Source organism: Pezoporus wallicus, unplaced genomic scaffold (genome assembly GCF_028554395.1).
Source record: "Pezoporus wallicus isolate ANWC-B61680 ecotype Strahan unplaced genomic scaffold, APGP_CSIRO_Pwel_v1 contig_5231, whole genome shotgun sequence".
In the NCBI taxonomy this organism is placed as follows: Eukaryota; Metazoa; Chordata; class Aves; order Psittaciformes; family Psittacidae; genus Pezoporus; species Pezoporus wallicus.
In genome coordinates, this window is record NW_026635973.1 from 303,607 (window position 1) to 322,459 (window position 18,853).

The window sequence follows — 18,853 nt, forward strand, 5'->3', positions numbered from 1 at the left end:
TAAGAAAGGGCCATTCAGATCTAATCACTGTCTTGGTGAACAACAGCTTCTGAAAATCAATTTTCCTAAATCAAGTTTAACTTACCATAGCTTTGAGCCAAGTACACAGTGTTGGAGGAAGCCTGGCAAGTAGTTCCATACCCTCCTTTGTCTGCAGGCAAAGTAAAGTGAAGGCCAGTCTCTGTCCAGCCAGTATAAGCAGCTGTGATGCAAGCACTTCTTTATCTGTCACCATAAGAAAGGCCTGAAAATAGAACAACATAACTAGAAACCATTGCAGCATGATACAGCTCACTTATCTGGAGGCTTGAAAAGCTGTATCAAAAGAAGCTTCTCAATACTAAAAGGACACATAGTTTTGGGACTGTTATCTGTTATTGTAATTAAGCATGTTATTAATAGCTTCAAATGAGCAGGGAACTACTCTGTGCTTTACAGTGATTAGCATGAGATCTGTTTTATAGTTCAACAACATACACCTGACTGCCATATAATCTCTTTCCCCCTCAAGAAAAGGAAGGATTTTCTTGTCCAAAGACTAGTAAACTTTTCCTAAAAGATTACAGGCAAGAAAAAGCAGATTCTTATCAAATATAGTTAAATGAAAAAGGCTGCACTGGTTTGGACCAGTAGAGCAACTCCCTGTCATGCTTCCCCTAGTTGCTATACAGAGATTCTTTTGGGGAATAAGGAAAAATGAGGGTGATACTGGTCTTATTTTTCAACCTCTGACTTCTTCAAGCTTGGGGATTTTTTGAGCCTGTAACACTTGCCCTACCTTCCCAGGCATCTTAAGCACGTGAAAATGTAATCTTAGCAGAATATCTGACATAATGATTTAAAAATCATTAAAAACTGTTACTACCTCTTCACCAAGATGATCCATCCCGTAACTGTAGAGTTCACACACATAGTGCCTTTTGATGACATCCTCAGAGATTTGAAGATACTGAGCCAGGTCCACAGCCAAGGTTGGCCAATTCCTCCCCTTTTCAAAAGGGAACAATTCCTCTTCTGAGACTTCTTTGGCCTTCTGTGATGAACAGAGTGCTTCAACCGCTGCACTCACAACTTTGACCAGGAACTTAGAAACAAAAAATTGCAGGTTACTCCAGTGTTATTTGGAATTTTAGATGTTTAAGTACAGAAGTTATACCTACCTGTTGTCGTATGGATAACACATTTGGATCCATATCTCCACTAGGGAGCAGCTGAATTGAAGTGAGGTCTTTGAAAAATGCATTTTTGCCCTAAAATTGAAAACCAAAGACAGGCCTCAGATACAGGGGAATACAAATAATCCATTTTGATCCAATATTAATAAGTTACTTATTTTTTACATTAATCTTGTGCTGCATCTTCTGTTTCACTCCAAGGACAAAAATCCCCAGCAGGATTTAAATGACAGTATACACCAGTACTTTGTGTTTCAGTATGTATTAAAATTGTAGGGTGGTACAACAAATAGATCTGTGGGACCTGCTTTGTATCAGGGTCAAACTCTGAGTGGAGATACACTGCATTTTAAATACAGTGACTCTTATTTTAAGTGTTCAAATGCATTAAATGACAAGCTGCTTATTCTCTTAGAGATGCTCAGAATTCTGGAATAATCATCAGCAATAATGGATATAACATTTCTGACCTTAAAATATTTATGTTTTCACTCCTCTGGCATGTCTCAAAGCAATTAGAAAATGCTGCCATCCCATGTTCTTATGATGCAGTGTTTTCAGGACAGCTAATTATTGTGGAGCTGGTTTTCATGCATCTGAGGTTACTACAAATGTCTTATTTATAAGGAAAAGCATCAGGTTTGGGTCTCAGCTTGCATGCTGCCGACAACTTCTTTAATGCACCACACTGGACTAAATGTCTCAAAATTATGCATGAATTGTATAAAGAGTGAAAGCTAGCTTGTGTTACAGATACCAAAAGGAAGGGTAGCAATATTAAGGCACATGCTTTTGAAAGACATACCTTGCTATCAAACAATGAAAGAGGCTTCACGCTCTTCAGAGAAAACCTCATGATGGCGTACAGGATGGTACATAACACAAACTGGTGTTCGACCAGGGGGTAGTGAATACGTTTCTGCTCAAGGGCCAGTTCCACTATCGATACTGGCCCTTCTACGGCCACCCAAGCATCTTCAGTATCTAAAACAGGAGCCTGCATTTCGTCGCTACTAACATCAGCCTGCCAGAGCAACACAGAACAGTGGTTACAATAAATGTCATCTCTATTGGCCTTCTATGCAAAAGACCCTGTTCTACAGTGAAATGAAGAAGAAAATGTCATTAAAGTTCATTAATATTTGAATTGAACAGTACAGAAATCAGTGTATCTGTATTATTGACAATTAAATTTGAATGGATTAGTTCCTTACTTTGTACAGGATAAAATGAAAGTTTACCTCTAGCAGTGTTTGCAGGAGTTCTGAACAGCAGCCAAGAAAAGCTGTCATTGCTACGTCACCCATCCCCACGTCCTGTTAACAAACAGTGTGATTTAAAGTGTTTCAGTTGGAATTGAAACAGGCTTTTATAAGCTCTGTTTGAGAAGGCAGCTGCTGACATAAAACACACTCTTAAGCTCAGTTTATTAACCTGTTCTATTTAAAGCTAAACAAATATTCATGAATTACCACAAAGAAATAGAAATAATAAGGGAAAAAATAGGAATAAAGCTAAATGTAGCCATTTACAATACTGTATCTCTGAAGAAGACTCAATTCCTCAACCACATCAAGTGAATTTCAGTTTCTGAGCATATGATTTGCCTTCCAAAAAAGTTTTAACCAAAATCATATATTAGTATTAAGGCATTTTTATTTATTTCTTCCCATTTAGACAAAAGTATTATTACTTGCCCGTCTGCATAATCTGTCCTTCGGAGCTTTTCCAACCTATCAAATAAACAAATACTTTAGCACAATCAAATAGTTTTCATCATAAGGTATTTCATACACCACATTTTAACCTTTTAGTACTATTTTCTTAACATAAAACAAGAAAATACCAGGTGTGATATGAGAAAGAAACAGTAGGGAACAAGGGAAGAGGAAACAAAAGAGTGAAGACGCCAGCGTATCCACCGAGATGGACCAAAAGGTTAGGAAAAGATGTTTCTTGTGGGAATCTGAAAGTTTCATGGCAATAACTTACCAGGAGACAGGCACAGAGAAAACACCTTAGGTTATTTATTGTTTTCTATCTTTAAATTTGACGCATGCACACATACATAGTTCCAAACTGTTTCACAAATACTTTGTATTTGGTAATTACAAGCTAATGCTGTGCACAGATCTTCAGTACACATCAGCCAGTGCTGATCAGCTATTACTTAAAGTTGCCTGTAGTTGACCATCCCATGGCTTTGATTTTTTTAAAACATACATTCCTTCATCAATTCAAAAGTTAGCTAAACAATAAACCAAATCAGTAGGAGTTTTTTTTTAATGCTTAAGTCAAAGATATTCCAAACTTACTTAAAAACAAACAAAACCCCCTAATGGTTAAAAAATACTAGTTTCACTTTTCAGCTAATAAAAGCTCAGCCTCAACTATCACAATAGTGCACTCACCTTGTCCATTAGATACGTAGCAGAGGAAAGCCTTTTGACTATGAATGTATTCCACATCATCAGAGCAATACCTGGAAGAATTGCAAACTTGTGAACTCCCAGTGAACAGAAAAGAGATCTTATGAGTGAAAAGCCAATCAGAAGTGTAATAAAACATTATACGGACTGGGTTAAACATTGTAGGTACACAGAAACTTCAGTGGTAAGCATGAAGTTTAAGACTAGCGCTTTAGGCATAGACTGCCCCTTATTTGCACACAAATAGTCTACAAAAGACAACTGTCATCACACTCACTAAAATAGATTATCAAGAAATGCATGAAATGTAATTGACAGCAAGAAGCATGTGCCATGATTTAAAAATCAGTTTCAGAGCAATGTTTTAGTTAAACACATGAACTTTACTGATTATTTATTGATTAGTCAACATATTCTCATGGTTTGATGGAAACTCAGCTTCAACATGAAAAACAAAGCTTGAATATCAGCAAAAGGTCTTGGGGTGTTTTTGATTTAGACAGAATGGCCATCACTACTTAAAACCTGCATACATTTACACTAGTGAACAAACAATCATTTATTCTGTTGAGTTAGTTTTAACAGAGGTAGTTTTTAAGAACAGCTTCACACTTACCATGCTGAACATGAGCATTAATGATGTATCTGAGGTGATCTATAGACCGAATGAGAAAACATGCTTCCTTATGTAAAACAAAAGAAGTAAAAGAACAAGTTACCACATTATTCAGAACTTGGTTTACATGTAAAATATTGATTCTTTTGGTTATTGATTATTTTAAAGCTACTACTTTCTGACAGTTATAAAACTAAGCTATTCTGATATTGCAATCTTCTCTGCTACTTTCTGACAAACGTATTCATGTGGCAAAGTATGTTTCAGTCATGAAACACACTGTGATTTCAGCACTATTTTCAGAGTTTTGTTTTAGTCTATTGACTGCAAACATACTCCTTGCTGAAAGACACATCCACTGACTATAGCCATTTTTCAAAAACAAAATCCATTTGTGCTAGAAAGATTAATTTTTATTCCATTCCATTAGGATGGATGAAGTTTTTAACAATCTCAAAGGATCCTGTCATAACAAGGTGTTATCTTGCACAGATCTAAGGAGTGCTAATTTCAATTTTAATGTCAGCTGGACTTAAGACAATATTTTCCAATATTAGAGAAACTACAGGACAGCAGCAGCAAAAGGCTTCTGGTTTGTTTTATTTTCCTATGACAATTCTCATCAGTGGCCAGGAAATCTAATAATATTCAAGAAATCCCTCTTTCCTCTTTAAATGGAATGGATTCTAGCCTAATGCATTCAGCATTTCGTGATCTTTGTGATCTGCTAAAAAAAAAGAGGGAAGGTTCACCACCAGTATGGCAGTGCTGAAAATGGTTTGTACTTGCACAAAATACAGTCAGAACCCTTCTTCATGCTGCCTGTTTGAATCCCATTTTCTGCACTTCCACTTCTGAGAATCTGATAGTTTGGAAAGATCCATTCCTGTCTTTGTGAGGTGCCATTCAGCCTCAGGACCTGCATTTGTTTTCTCAATTCAATGTCTGCTTGGCACTTATCACAGAAATATTGTAACTAGTATGCTCTCAAAGTCAGACATCTTAATGAAAGCTTTTATGAACTATCAGAAACTTTTGAAACTGTTTCTGTCGATTTGGTCTTAAACATTATTCCCTGCAAATTAAATTCTTTTACCTCTGGATCCTTATTCCACTGCACTACATATTCCCAACAGCAGTGTGCATGGAGTACATCCACTTCCAGACTACATGGAAATTGCTGATATGCTAGTTGCAGCAGGTCTAGAAAAAGCAAATCTGAAGTTACAAGACAGACCTCTTTCCACTGTAATTTCTGCTACTTCACAACAGCAGTGACTAAAACATCTCTGCAGATGTGTACAATTAGAAAAAATCATGTTATTTTGTTACCTAAGATTGCTTCCAAGCCTGCACCTGCTTCTTGTTCCTCAAGAAAAATACTGGTATGCATTTCTTCAGATTCTTCAGTACTATCTGTACTGGCTTTCTGTTGGGCCAAATTCAGTACAAGAGGACTGAAGCCTTGCCTAAAAACCCACTTGGCTACAGTGTCAGCAATACCTCCTGGGACATACAAACAAACAAACAGCAATGAGGTACAGTCACTGTATCCCAGAAGACTGATGGTTCAGTATCAAAGGACAAGAGAGAGTTTTAACCACTACTATTAATTACACAAGGATAACTACCAATTAGAAAACCTAATCAACTGAGTAGATGACAATGCAGTCTTTACAGTTATATCCCTTTACAATTCTTAAGCAATACTCTTATGAGGTTTACATTTGGGTTTACATTAAGGAGAGTAATCAGCAGAACAATTTCCAGTGCATTAGGTAAGTAGAAGTCTATTAGAGAGACAATCAATCATCTTTCCAAGAGAAAAAATGTACCTTTTCCAGCTTCAAGCAATTTCTTCACAGAAAGCTTGCCCAATGGATCAGCCTGGAGTGATGAAACACTCTCTGTCCTTTTTCTCACTTTGCTGTGCAGCAGTGTTTGAAGGATCAGACAATCCTCTAACTGTTTCAGCAGAAGTTTCCAATATTCAGTATCAAGGGAAAGTGCTTCCCAGGATTCTGTGTCTGAACCTACAATTATTTGGGAAAACTAACAGAACACATGAACTGTTTTGGGTCTGTCCACTGAAAGGAGGGCAGTTTCTAAGAAATGCATGTTAATTACAATGGAAAGCTATATCCCAAGAGCTACTGCATTTTAAAGAATGATTTAGTTCAAACAAAGTATTCACATTAACTATGTGCAAAGATGATGAGACATCCCACACTACCCACAAGATGCACAGATTCTTAACTAAAAGCCTAAGGAAATAAAAAGTAATCTTATAGGCCCATTTTTAAGCTTATATTTAGTTGAAAAGAGGGCTAGAATCCTTTCAAAAATACTTTGTTTTAAATCCTCTTCTAGATACACATTCCCTACATATGTCATTAATCCACCTACATTTCAGTCTCCTACTGTATTAAAAAATACATATCATGCACTCAGAAATACTGGGTCTACCAGGATGTCCAAGAGTCTTTCCAGCAGGAGTGCAGATCTGATTTTTAGCTTTGCGCACCAAGATACCAAACACTATAGTTCTCACAAGCCTGGCCATTAACACTTACAAGCTTTCAGCCAAATGATGGTCGAGAATAAAAAGGTGAAAAGATAAATGGCTTTATGGAAGGGAAGTGTTGAGGGAAATAAAATTGTTACTTTCTTCTTCTAAGAGCAGAAGAGAAGGTAACAAAGGAGAGAGCATACAAGTAAAGAACAGTATGCCGCAACATACTAACACTGCTATTTGGGCAATGCTGACAATTTTAATATACAGACTAGGAATAGTTAAGATAAATGTTCAAAATTACTAAAGCACTTCTAGGTAATCAAGTTATAAATTATAAGGCAGTCTGTTCACAAGACTAAACAGTTAAGACAAGTACTAACACACACATATGCCTAGGGCTATTTAGGAATGGAGTAACTTCTCCATCTTGAATCCATCAATGCTGTGTGCAGCTTCACAGTCTTACTCACAAGTTTGTGAAAAGATACTTATTGCCAAGAAAACCAAACACCTATCACCTTAAGAAGGCATAGTAACATAAGTGCTAAGACAATTCATCAGTATATTTTAAAAGGATAATAATAAAAAAAAAATCACAGCTATGTTAAAACAGGTTCAGTGGATTTATGTGGAAACTGTATAGGCTTCATGTCTGTCAGCATCATTTATTATCAGGAGAAAATCTCACTGTGCAGTTCCCATCACATATTTTGTTTAGTAAGCAATTCTGACATATACTTTATTCACTTCAGCATAATATTCTTCAAATTCAAATACAAATTTTCAGGCTTGCAGGATGCTTGTGCACATGTGAGAATGATGCCAGATGAATGCTGAGGACGCTATTCTGTTACAAAGACAGCAAATTGCAAGGGACTAATACAGTAAGGGGGAAATCTGAGATGTCTTACCTTTTTCTCTGTCACACTGTCAATGATCTGTGCAGTGACAGAATGCCCAACGTGAGCCGATAACAAAGCAGCTGCATTACTTTCTGACTGAACACAAGCTGTACGCATTTGCTGCCACCAGGGGGAAACTGACTGAGTGTCCCACGACTCATCTATAGCAACTGTAGGGAAAGGGAACGGGTCACTGGGTGTTGAAACTAGTAAAGCAACAGCCAACACTGAAAGCAGCACTTTATTAGTACAGCTTACACGACAAGCAATTTTCAGTTACTCTACATTATTTTTTTCTGGATATGTAGCATACAATTTCTAGATTACAATTCAAATTTAAAATAAACAGCAGAATGTGATTTGCTCATTTTCCAAGTTTCATTTGTAGGAAACAGGCAATAGATCTAAATGACCAGGTAGTAAAACCTGCTCCACACTTACTACATCTAAGGAATATTACAAAATGACACTTCATAATGCAGACAGCTTGTTGTGTAATTTCAAGATGCCACACACATCCAGTGCACTCAAACTGGCTCTCTTCAAACTACCTTGTGTTCAGCAGAACTAATTTATTCAGACAGCAGCAGTAGCTTATTCATGCTTCCAGTTCTAAGCTCATAGTGGTGCCCTAGGGTGTACTAGACATAAGGGAACCTGGCACAGACAAATCTATAGCAGCTTTGGGTGAGGTAGGAGCATCAGTATTTATTCATTACGCAACTTAACTTAAATAACAGCAAGTTGGCTTCAGAAAGTCTCCTCAAGTTAAAGATGTTCAATATACAAAATGGCACTGGAATAACAGTGTCCCAAGGGGCTAAAGCAACTCAAAGGACTTCTGAGAACCAGTCAGCACAAGAGAGAGGTAGGATTATACACCCAAAACAACAGGGGGAAAGGGAGACAGCCACCTTCTGGTGCCAAACAGGAGCTGTGTCAATTTAGTAGCAAGTGAAACTACAGGACATGAATCAGGCCTTTAACTGTGACACTCTTCAGAATCTTATTTTCAGCTAGTTTATCAACATAAAGCACTTAGCTCTGTTCCCTAATAACGAGGAAATGGGAGGGAAACCCTAAGTGATAATATAGACTGTGATTAATAATAATATTAGCTATTAGCAACAGATTTTTAGCAATAATTAATATCAGTTGTGTTTAAGTGTTCCAAATGCACATCTCACCTTTCATTTTGCTCAGAAGTGACAGCATAGTGTGAAGGCAACGGACAGAATCTGGTTTTTCTAGAATATTTTTTTCCTTGGAAAGCCATAAATTGAGAAGGAGTGACTGTAAAAAAAAGAATATTGAATTAAAACAATATAATGAAATTCTAATATTGCAATATAGTTAATGCATAAGATTTTATATCCCCCCCCCCCTTTTTTTTTCCTTTGCCATCTTTTAAGTGGAAAATATGAATAAGAGCACCTAAAGAACTTAATGTGGGGGTATCTGAATACCCTGAACACAGCATTAATACAAAGGTCAACATTTAGAATTTTTCCCTTCAGTATGTTGTTTTCAAAATATGTAATAAAAAGCTTACCAACAAGATTTGAGGGCTAAAGCCTGCTGATTCCAATGCACGACACATTTCTTCTGCAGAACTCTCCCCACACAAACACTTCCAGAAGAAAAAGCTGCCTGAAGCAAAAATTAGTTGACATTATGAACACCTAAAGTCACAGCTTCTCCCTTTACACTCATATGAAAGATCATCTATTGATCAGATCCCACTGAGTACAATAAAAAGGACTAAATTACATCCAGGACTCCCTGATGGTTTAACCTTTGTAATAAGCCTTTTTCTCCACTAGGGACTTATGTGCTCCTACCACTACAGGAGTCACATGGAAAATGGATTTTAACAAGGCTTATTGCTATTATTGTTGTTACTGCTTGGATGGCCTAATTTTGGCTGGGATACAGTTAATTTTCTTCCTAGTAGCTGGTACCTTACGAGAAAATTCCCAGTCATGAGACTGGTATTTGTACTCAGCACTGCCACCTCTGTACTTCAGGAGCCATCTATCGGAGACTATTCTTAATTACAACTTTTCACCTTTTCTCAGCCAGTCCATGGGGGAGAGGCAGTTCTCCATCTCCCCCTTCTCCTCCAGGGTAATTACAATAGCTCTTAAGATCTTTTAATATTCTTCACGTCTTGTTCAGGGCTAAACATCTATTTAAAAATACCACCCAGAGATCTGCCTGGAAGCTGGACAGTTAGGAGCGGTAGGATGTAGAAGAGCAAGTACCTACACCAGTGGGCACCTCCAGTGTTTTAGAACTTCATCCCTGAACAAATGCAGAATCCAGAAAAAAAAGTATTTGGAAGAAGTGCACTGTTGTCCTAGCAATACCAGAGAAGCACAAATCACTGCAATGTGCTGGAGCCTAACCCATGCCTACAGAGCCTGCTCAGCACCTCACCACCACTGTTCAACTTAGTGGCATTAATAAATGAATGCACACTGATAACATGGCTGTAGTTAACTTGTACTAATACCCATCTAGGTAGAAAAGCTTGTCCTATGGCTAAAGGTAAAAGTCTAGAACAAGCACTGTCACATACAACTTCAAGGCAAGCCATCTTAAGGCCCCCAAATTAAGGCTGAAGTATTGATACAATCTTAGATTATAATTGGTCTATAAGTAATTTATAGTAATTTACAGTCTGTAAGTAATTTATACACTCTCTTCATCAGGGACTGTGGCAACAGGACAAGGGGTGATGGGTTTAAACATAAACGAAGGAAGTTCAGGTTAGATATAAGGAAGAAGTTCTTTACTGTGAGGGTGGTGAGGCACTGGAACAGGCTGCCAAAGAAGTGGTGAATGCTCCATCCCTGGCAGTGTTCAAGGCCAGGTTGAACAGGGCTTGGTCTAGTGTGAGGTGTCCCCGCCCATGGCAGGAGATTTGAAACTAGATGATCTTAAAGTCCTTTCTAACATCCATGGTTTCTATGATTCTAATTGACAAACAGTTCAATAGCTCTTACCTAAAGCCACATATTCTCCATCTTCCATATTTTTCACATTAATCATGTCCTTTTCGTATTCCAAATATTCTAAGAACATTCTCACAGACAATACATCATCCTTCCCATCAGCAAACTGTACAGTAGTTTGAGTGTTTTCTTTCTTATAGTTCTCCAGTAAAGTTTCAAGCCTATGAAAATCTTTTTCTTTCAGTCGAAGCAGTTTAGCCAAGTCCTTAAAAGCAAAAGCCCCAAAAATCCCATATCAGAAGACTAATACAAAGAGATGTTTTTCAAAACAGTAAAAAAATAAGAATCAGAAAAGTTAAAATATTTCATTTTGAACATTAAAAATGCCTTTTAAAAAGGCCAAAATGACTGAATAATCTCATTTATTCATAGAGCCTAAATGAAGACCTTTTTTAAGGACTTCAACAGATACATTTCCCATATTTAGATCCTGCTCATAGTATAAGAATCACCCATCAAGCAAGCAGCTTATTTAACACCACTCCATATGGACTATATAAATGTATATATATTTTTACACATGATACCAAAAGCCAGCCAAAATATGATGCTACACAAGCAAATACCAGAATGTGTAATCTCTACTGGGCCCACATTACCCCTCCAAAACTAAACAAAGTTAAGAATATGCCATGTACTTTGGATACAGGACTGGAATCAGGAGATCCTGTCTGTATTTTCACTTCTGTCTCAACTTTATGTACCTACTAAAGAAAATTAGGTAGATGAACTACTAGGCATTTGTATAATGGGAGAAGCATTACAAAACAATTACTTCATTAAAAGTTCCAGGCCACAAAACCAGGTAACTTGCTTACCTACATATCTTATCTGAAACCTTGAAAATGTATTTTTATGCTTAAATCATCAATAGCTTCTATAAGACAACTGAATTTGTAATTTACTCACATTATCCGAGGGTGGAGTGTCTTTCAGGATGCTTTGGGAATTCAGTTTGCTGATCAGCTCATAAAGATGTAACAGCTTTAACTTGTTTGCACAGAACTGCAGAAGTCCTTCATCCACACACTCAAGCTCTGAAGAGAAAAAAAACCCTGCATTTGAACTTGAACATATAGCCTGGAATAGTGAAACATGCTTCTCAGCTGCATTTAACTTCTCCTTTATTAGTATTGGAGGACTTGCATCTCTCAGTGTAATTTTTTGATGCATTGCTGCTTGCAATGATACTTAATTCACAGAGGTATAAAACAAGAATTATTACTATGAGAAGTATTAGAGAGAAAACAGACTCATTATCAACCTCCTTCAGTTAAAAATGTGGAACTGAACGAATATAAATCTATTGTCTTTCCCTCATTATGGCCAAACCAGAGACTGCCAAAAACTGAAATACACCAAGTCTCAATCATATTTTCTTTTATCAAGAATACCAAGCCATAATCTTACTCATTCTGCCAATATTTTGAGCATATTCCTTGCAACAGAAGACGGCTTGATACCTACTCACCTGAATTCTCTGCAAGACACTGCCTTTTGTATTTCTACAACCTTAGTCTCAGAAATTTCATGTATCTATTGACATACAAATTTCAGTAACAAATACAGTAATTAGAATGTAGGAAACTAACCAAAACAGTGTTGGAAAAAGAAATATAAAAAGAAAACCACTCTCTATTCCAACTTGTTTTAAAAGAAAGCATTTTAGAGAGATCCCAAAAGGACCTTTCTATACAAAAGATAACTCCAAATATATCATCTTCACCTGTGAACAGGTTCTAAATGTGATCTTCTCCCTACCAGCTCTTCCAATACATTGTATTAAAAATCCTACAAACAAAATGAGAAATGCACAGTGCTTGCTGCACAGTCACTTGACCTTTTCTTCATAATCACAGCATTCACAGAGCCCAGCATCTGCTTCACATTATCTTTTACCTATTAAGCACAAAGAACACTACTCTTCTGAAATTAAAAGGCTGGAACATCAGCCAAGCTTTTTCTTTATTGTGAGTGGGAGGAAATAACTTTATATATGACAATAACAGACTAATGATGAAAACAGACACACAGACACACCTCAGTAAGTGTACAGTTCTGTCAATCTCTTTTCAGTGTAAAAGGGCATGTTTCCATCTTTCTTTTGGGTTTTTCTGGGAGTTAATAGAACAGATAATAATAATGATTTAGAATGACAAACCAAAATTACCTTGAGAACTGCATGTGTGAAGCTCTCAATTTCCTCTATCTAATTCAAGAAAATGGGGTTAAGAAATACCCCACTGACAGAACTGAAAGATTTCCCCCAGGGCTTTGAAACTCCCAAAACATGTTGTCACATTCTCACTGAGGCAGGACAAGTGACATAGCCTTTCTTATTGACAAATGGTTTATTCAGGACTTCCACACAGCAGGGATTTCTTGACTCCTATTGCTAAAGCTTCATCTTCTAAAAGATGAATCAAGTGATAATAAAAAATCTAACAGACTTCTATTCCTGAGAAGTCCCAGAGTATGCAAAGGAAGTGGCAGGCACACTCTATTCCTCAGTTCCTCAGTCTTCACAATAGCGTCACCTCAAGCACAAAGAAGGTTCTTCCCATTTAGAAAGATCCAAGTGTATCATTTCAAAGAAACAATCATGCAGGCTTTCAGCAACAAGATTTTGAATGGGTAATGACACTTCCTGGCATTGGCTCAGATATCTCTAGCAAAACACATGAAACATGACTTTGGCAAAGGTTACCAAGAAAATATACCAAGCATCTGGCCACAGCTCAGATCTTCAGTGATAAGGATTTTGTGCTTCCAGTACATTCAAGCTTACAGATCCAAAGTACCATATCCTTATTAGCTTCAATACAAACTAAACCACCTAGAAGTAAATGTCTCTAGAAAATTTCTTCATGAAGAAAGCTTTTACTGGATGAAAGTACTCAGCCCAGTTGTTGGGGGTGTTTTGGAGGGGTTTTCTAATATAATCACTCTTTACTAGGTACATAGCAAGCAAGCATACTTCCTAGCAAGCTATTTGCAGTCTGCATTAAACAACATAAAATACATAGAAGCAACACCCTATTAAGGGGTTAAACATCCTATCTAGCAGCAAAACCAACCCTGGTCTCTCTGTGAAACAGAATAGCTTTAAAGATGTCTTACAGTGCTGCAGGCAAAGTGCAAATGCCTCTCCATATTTGCAAAATAAATATCCACCTACCCTGTTTTTTTAAGTTATCCATTAATGTCTGAGTGATGTTGGTGAGGGATGAGAGTGGCACACGTTCACTTGTCAATAGACTCTCCAGAGCCTGTTAAGCAGATGCTCAGAGTTAAACATTTACTTAACTTTACTGTAAAAACATATAAGGTAAGCCAATAACAGCACAACTCTGACAATGATTTTTCATCTGTATTTTGTCTTCATATATACTTGTGGCATAAACTGATTCTACAGGAAGGCCTTCTCTCTTTTTATTAGTTTAGGAAGATGCCTTGGGGGAAGTCACAAGGCAAAATTCATTCCAGTCAGTATGCTGCAGAAAACAAACCAAAACCCACAAACAAGAAACCAACACACACCAAACCCAGAATAAAACAGCTCAATTATTTGCTTCAAATACCTCTAGGAAAAAAAAGACCATATTTTTGAAACATTTAAAACATTTAGCACTAATCTGATAATTTTTTTCCTAATAATAAAGTATATTGGCTTCTAAATACTCACCTGTTTCTTTGTAGCAGGGTATTTGATATCAAGTATTAATTCCTTTGCTTCAGCTTCAATCAAATCTGCAAAGATAATCAGAACTTCAATTCATATTTCTCAAATGAAACCTGAAAAGCAAGTCAATCCACACCATAGTTGAGGCACACAGATTCATGCCGTGAAGATGAAGACACTATCACAAAAGCTGCCAAAATAAGCTTAAGAAAATGAAACAAAACAAGAGCTCAGTATCATCTGTATCACTTAGAGGAAGAAGGATATCTAGCGTCAAATGCCAAACTCCATTACATAGCATAACGGATTGCACATAGACCATGTTTTATGCAAGCACTCGAAGTAGAATTTAGTTAAGATTTACATGGCAGACAAGGCTTATACTGGATCAGTGTATGAGATTAAATTTAACCTGGTGCAGGCAGAATGCACTTACAATGCACTACAATCATACCTGTGTTTGTCCACTTACAGGACAGATAATACAAGACCCATTTGATAACATACAATTTGAAGAAATTATACAAGAGAACCTACCCGGATCTGAGGTTTTAGCTTTGAGTAAAGCATTTAACTTCTTCACTAAATGCATATCCTTTGCTCGCTCACTCTTTTTATCACTGGAGGGAAATAATTTTAGTTATATGAGTGAAGAGAACTAAAGAATACGATAACATCACATTAATAAAAAAAAAAACAAAACAACAAAACATCAAGTTAATGCATACAAACCAATCAGGCTATTGCCTACTATTCAGCTTGAGAAGGAAAACTAGAATCACTCTCTGTAAATATTGTTTCCAAAACAATAATGAAATTCATTTGGTTATACAGAGCACAGAGTCCTTACCTCAGTGCTAAATGGAAAGGTACATGGACAGTTTTTACACTTCCAGAGACTGGATCAACAAGGCATATCTGGTAAGTCTGGGGCTGCCATCCCTGACTGGTCACATTGTTTAGACCCATTATTTTATAACCAGGATACAACAACCTAAAAACAATAAAAAAAACAGTGAGGAACAAAGTTAGCAACCATCCCTCTCCACACAGTGAATAAAAAGACCTATGTTACAAACCTAAGGTTTAACAACTGCTACACACATTTATCAGGGAAGACTGACAGAGAGTGTACCTATCTAAGCAGAGTGATGAAAGATAACAAAGTCCCCTTCTATGGCGCAAGCAGCTGCATTCAGTAGAAAAACTGTGGGCTGTGCAAAAATTGCTTACCAGCACTTTCTACTTTTGCCACTGGCATATCCACATATGACTTTACTGCAGCAGTACAACCAATACGCCTACCTGCTAAATGTTTCTTACCTACAGTATTTCCCCACATTGAAGGCTCCAACCCGAGGGCCTTGCTGCGTGCTCCACACTTCCAGAATGCCTCTCCTCGGAGCATAGATCACAAGGAACTGAGCTACTCTGCTTGGACCCTGTGCATTTCCAAAAGGAGAAAAATCCATCTTCTCAGTTTCCCTCTCATGAAGGTCCTCTACAGTCTGTATCCAACCAACTTCTGCATCACGGTATCCTTTGGAAGAGAAGCCAGAAGTTGATTAGCGTACAGTAATTAATACATGATTAGTACGCATCACCACCCACTTCAGTACTATTCCAGCAGCAAGCTGTCTTAAGCTTTGTTTCAAACTGTGCAACAAGACTAGGTCCTGTCAAGAGCTGTGGTCCATGGACTTAGAGCAGGGCCCATCAGAGGACTCCTCAGAGCCAAACGCAGCCTCCTGCACAGCTCTGGGGAGGAACAAATTCTCCTGGGAGAAGCCACAAAAAACCCCAAAACACATCAGGTCTGTACTCTGGACATTACACCACCGAAAAGCTTCCCAGAGAAAATATGTAGTAAGTGTCTAGATTTCCCACACTTCAGAACAACAAAAAAAGATTTAAGGAAGTAAATTTGTATAACCTACTAAATAGAATAGGTATGTGTTTTCATCATTAAAACGCAACTTTTAGTAACCCAGTAAAAATACTTTTCTCTCTCGGTAACACTAATACCTTCCCTCAAAATCTTCCTAAACAAAAAAAGGCAAAGATGTTCTACGATATCACTATGTAATGGTTTAGTAAGTACAAATGAAGACTCCAAACCACAATACTAATGTACAAAACAAGTCCATAACAAGATAAGTGATGGTAAGAAGGTTGAAAAGCATTCACAACTCAGAGAGGAAAGGTACAACCCAAACCATTTAATTCAGTGGACAGTTTTGCTAAAAACTGTGGTTTTATTCCATATGTCAACATGAGGGAAAGGCAAATTATAAACCTGTGTCTGACTATCAAAGCTTGGGACTCTAACAGTACTTGCTAGGTGACAGGAAGCTCTCCAGTACTGAAGAAAGCAGTCCAAGAATATCAGAAAGCATGTATTGTAGCCAGTAAGTTTCAAGATATGAGAGGAGAAAGCATAAGGAAACATGATTAATCTAGCTATCACACTGCTAGCATGTCACTGAAGTAGCTACTATAGTCATGACCATCTGAATTGGGGGTGGAGAGAGAAGAGTTAAAGATTCTTTACTTGTTCTTAAAACTTATCTTCCATTTCATAAACAGCTGGAAAATTTTAATTGCATAGAGATACTAAGACATGCTGTAACATTAGGTATAATTACAATGAGAGCTTAATGTCTGCAGTTTAGAGACTGAGCAATCCGTGCTTGCACACTCACATGAAGGAATGAGAATCTATTAAGTTGTACATCTTACTGATTTTTCAAACTTCAGGTCATTTTCCCAGTAGAATTAAAGAAGACACTAGAGCTTCTCAAGAGAGAGAATCCTTGAGAACAGAGCTAAAGCTTTCCCCCACAAAAAGTTAGGTTACAAGCTTTCTGTTGGGATAGAAGCTGTGGGGAAAAAATAAAGACATCTACACAATACAAACCAAACACAATTTTTACTACAGGCCCTATCACTATTTCAGCGATTGGTACAACAATACCCATACAGATTTTACATTATCTGCCTTTGGTGTATAATAACAATGTACTAAAGTCATTCTTAATAATTGAAAAATACTTGGAATTCTACATCTGAACATAAGAAGCCACAATGTTTTGAAGAGTATTATTTGCTATACTGATATATACCATCATACCTTTCCACATGCGAACTGCAAGTCCTCTTGTAACATCCAGCAAAATAACCCTTCCAAAATCATCTGTTACTGCTGCCAAAGTGTTACATGGAGAAAGACATATTCTTTCACCATGGCGACGGGAATCAGGAAGTCCAAACCTAAAAAAAAAAAAGGGGAAAACATAAGCAACACTAGATACCTATTATTCTTCAGAAACAGTAAACAGTATGTCATACAGATTCGCATTTCTTTTTTAAGGTAACATAAAGGTATGGGTAAAATCAAGAGCATGTTATGTCTACTGCAAGATCTCAGATCTGTTAAAGTCCTAGTGAAAACCAAAGCTCAGGAACTAGGGTGACTGCCTTGTCATACATTGTTAGGCAAAGATCTCAAGTGCAGTGGGTTACTTTATATATCCTCTCTTGTTGCCAAATAGCCTGGGGAATACTTAAAAATAATCAGGGAAAGCAAACAGGAATTATTTTAGTCTTTTATCAGCTTTCTTGATTACATAAGGCTACAAACTGTTGTTCCGGTTCTCCTCTATCAACAGTGAAATAAGATACCTCCTTTTTGAGAGGGACTTTAAACTATCATCCAGCTTCTTTGAAACACTTGAGTGATAAACTTCAGGGCTGGTATTTACGCACTTATAATGTCATTAAACTGTGCACATAGTAATAATGAGCCCACACATCTTAAGTGAAAAGGATAAGTCCACAATGATAAACTGATAGCTTCAAATGAATGATATGCAAACTACCATCACTGATTAAGGTCAAGAAAAATACATGTTCATCAATTATACACCATTTAAAATAATTCACATCATTAAAACCAGAAGAGATCTAAAGCAATTGTGACAGTATGTAAAACTCACCTCACTGCCAGTGGGGTTGCAGGTTCAACTTTCGGTTTCTGTTTTGGGGCAGGTTCTTCTTCATGTTTACTCTTCCAACCAAGCCAGCCACTTGCAGTAGAAAAACACATTGAGAGATCATACTAATGGTCCTAAAAATCCTCAAATCATTATGTTGCTACAACAAAAATACGTAACTATTTTATTACCTGGCAGCATTAAATAGTGCTGAAGTCAGTTTACTTGCAACTGCTAAGGCAACATGAGACAACAGTGGCTGTGAGGTACCCTGAAAGAAAAGAAGAAAGTGTTCAGAAAGCCAAGAAATAGTCATATGTGAGCCACCCTGAAATAAAGGAACAAAGTATTCAGAAAGCCAAGAAATAGTTCTTACACTGAACTCAACTGCAGAATAGTTTTTCAGGCCTCCTATGGACTTTCAGCTCAGAAAGCATAGCTTTAAGACTCTGCAAAATTTTAATTCACTGCCCCCAGAAAAGCCATTCTGACATCTCTTTACCATTTCAAAATCCTCCTGCAAGT

At 37.2% G+C, this 18,853-nt stretch overlaps 1 protein-coding gene across 5 annotated transcripts in view; it reads right to left on the reverse strand.

Annotated features, from left to right (window-relative positions):
* Positions 1-18,853, reverse strand: part of RAB3GAP2 (RAB3 GTPase activating non-catalytic protein subunit 2) — a 43,736-nt gene that overhangs the window by 2,108 nt on the left and 22,775 nt on the right. For all 5 annotated transcript variants that reach the window (XM_057398759.1, XM_057398760.1, XM_057398758.1 and 2 more), the window contains 24 exons: positions 18,520-18,599; positions 18,332-18,421; positions 17,467-17,606; positions 15,660-15,876; positions 15,187-15,330; positions 14,874-14,956; positions 14,340-14,404; positions 13,833-13,923; positions 11,564-11,691; positions 10,646-10,859; positions 9,190-9,287; positions 8,825-8,930; positions 7,647-7,807; positions 6,056-6,272; positions 5,553-5,726; positions 5,317-5,423; positions 4,221-4,287; positions 3,587-3,657; positions 2,873-2,908; positions 2,417-2,491; positions 1,981-2,199; positions 1,161-1,250; positions 866-1,084; positions 86-244 (listed from right to left, as the gene is read on the reverse strand). In XM_057398759.1, coding sequence (XP_057254742.1) covers positions 86-244; positions 866-1,084; positions 1,161-1,250; positions 1,981-2,199; positions 2,417-2,491; positions 2,873-2,908; positions 3,587-3,657; positions 4,221-4,287; positions 5,317-5,423; positions 5,553-5,726; positions 6,056-6,272; positions 7,647-7,807; positions 8,825-8,930; positions 9,190-9,287; positions 10,646-10,859; positions 11,564-11,691; positions 13,833-13,923; positions 14,340-14,404; positions 14,874-14,956; positions 15,187-15,330; positions 15,660-15,876; positions 17,467-17,606; positions 18,332-18,421; positions 18,520-18,599 — 3,051 coding nt within the window. The remainder of the gene's footprint in view (positions 1-85; positions 245-865; positions 1,085-1,160; positions 1,251-1,980; positions 2,200-2,416; positions 2,492-2,872; positions 2,909-3,586; positions 3,658-4,220; positions 4,288-5,316; positions 5,424-5,552; positions 5,727-6,055; positions 6,273-7,646; positions 7,808-8,824; positions 8,931-9,189; positions 9,288-10,645; positions 10,860-11,563; positions 11,692-13,832; positions 13,924-14,339; positions 14,405-14,873; positions 14,957-15,186; positions 15,331-15,659; positions 15,877-17,466; positions 17,607-18,331; positions 18,422-18,519; positions 18,600-18,853) is intronic.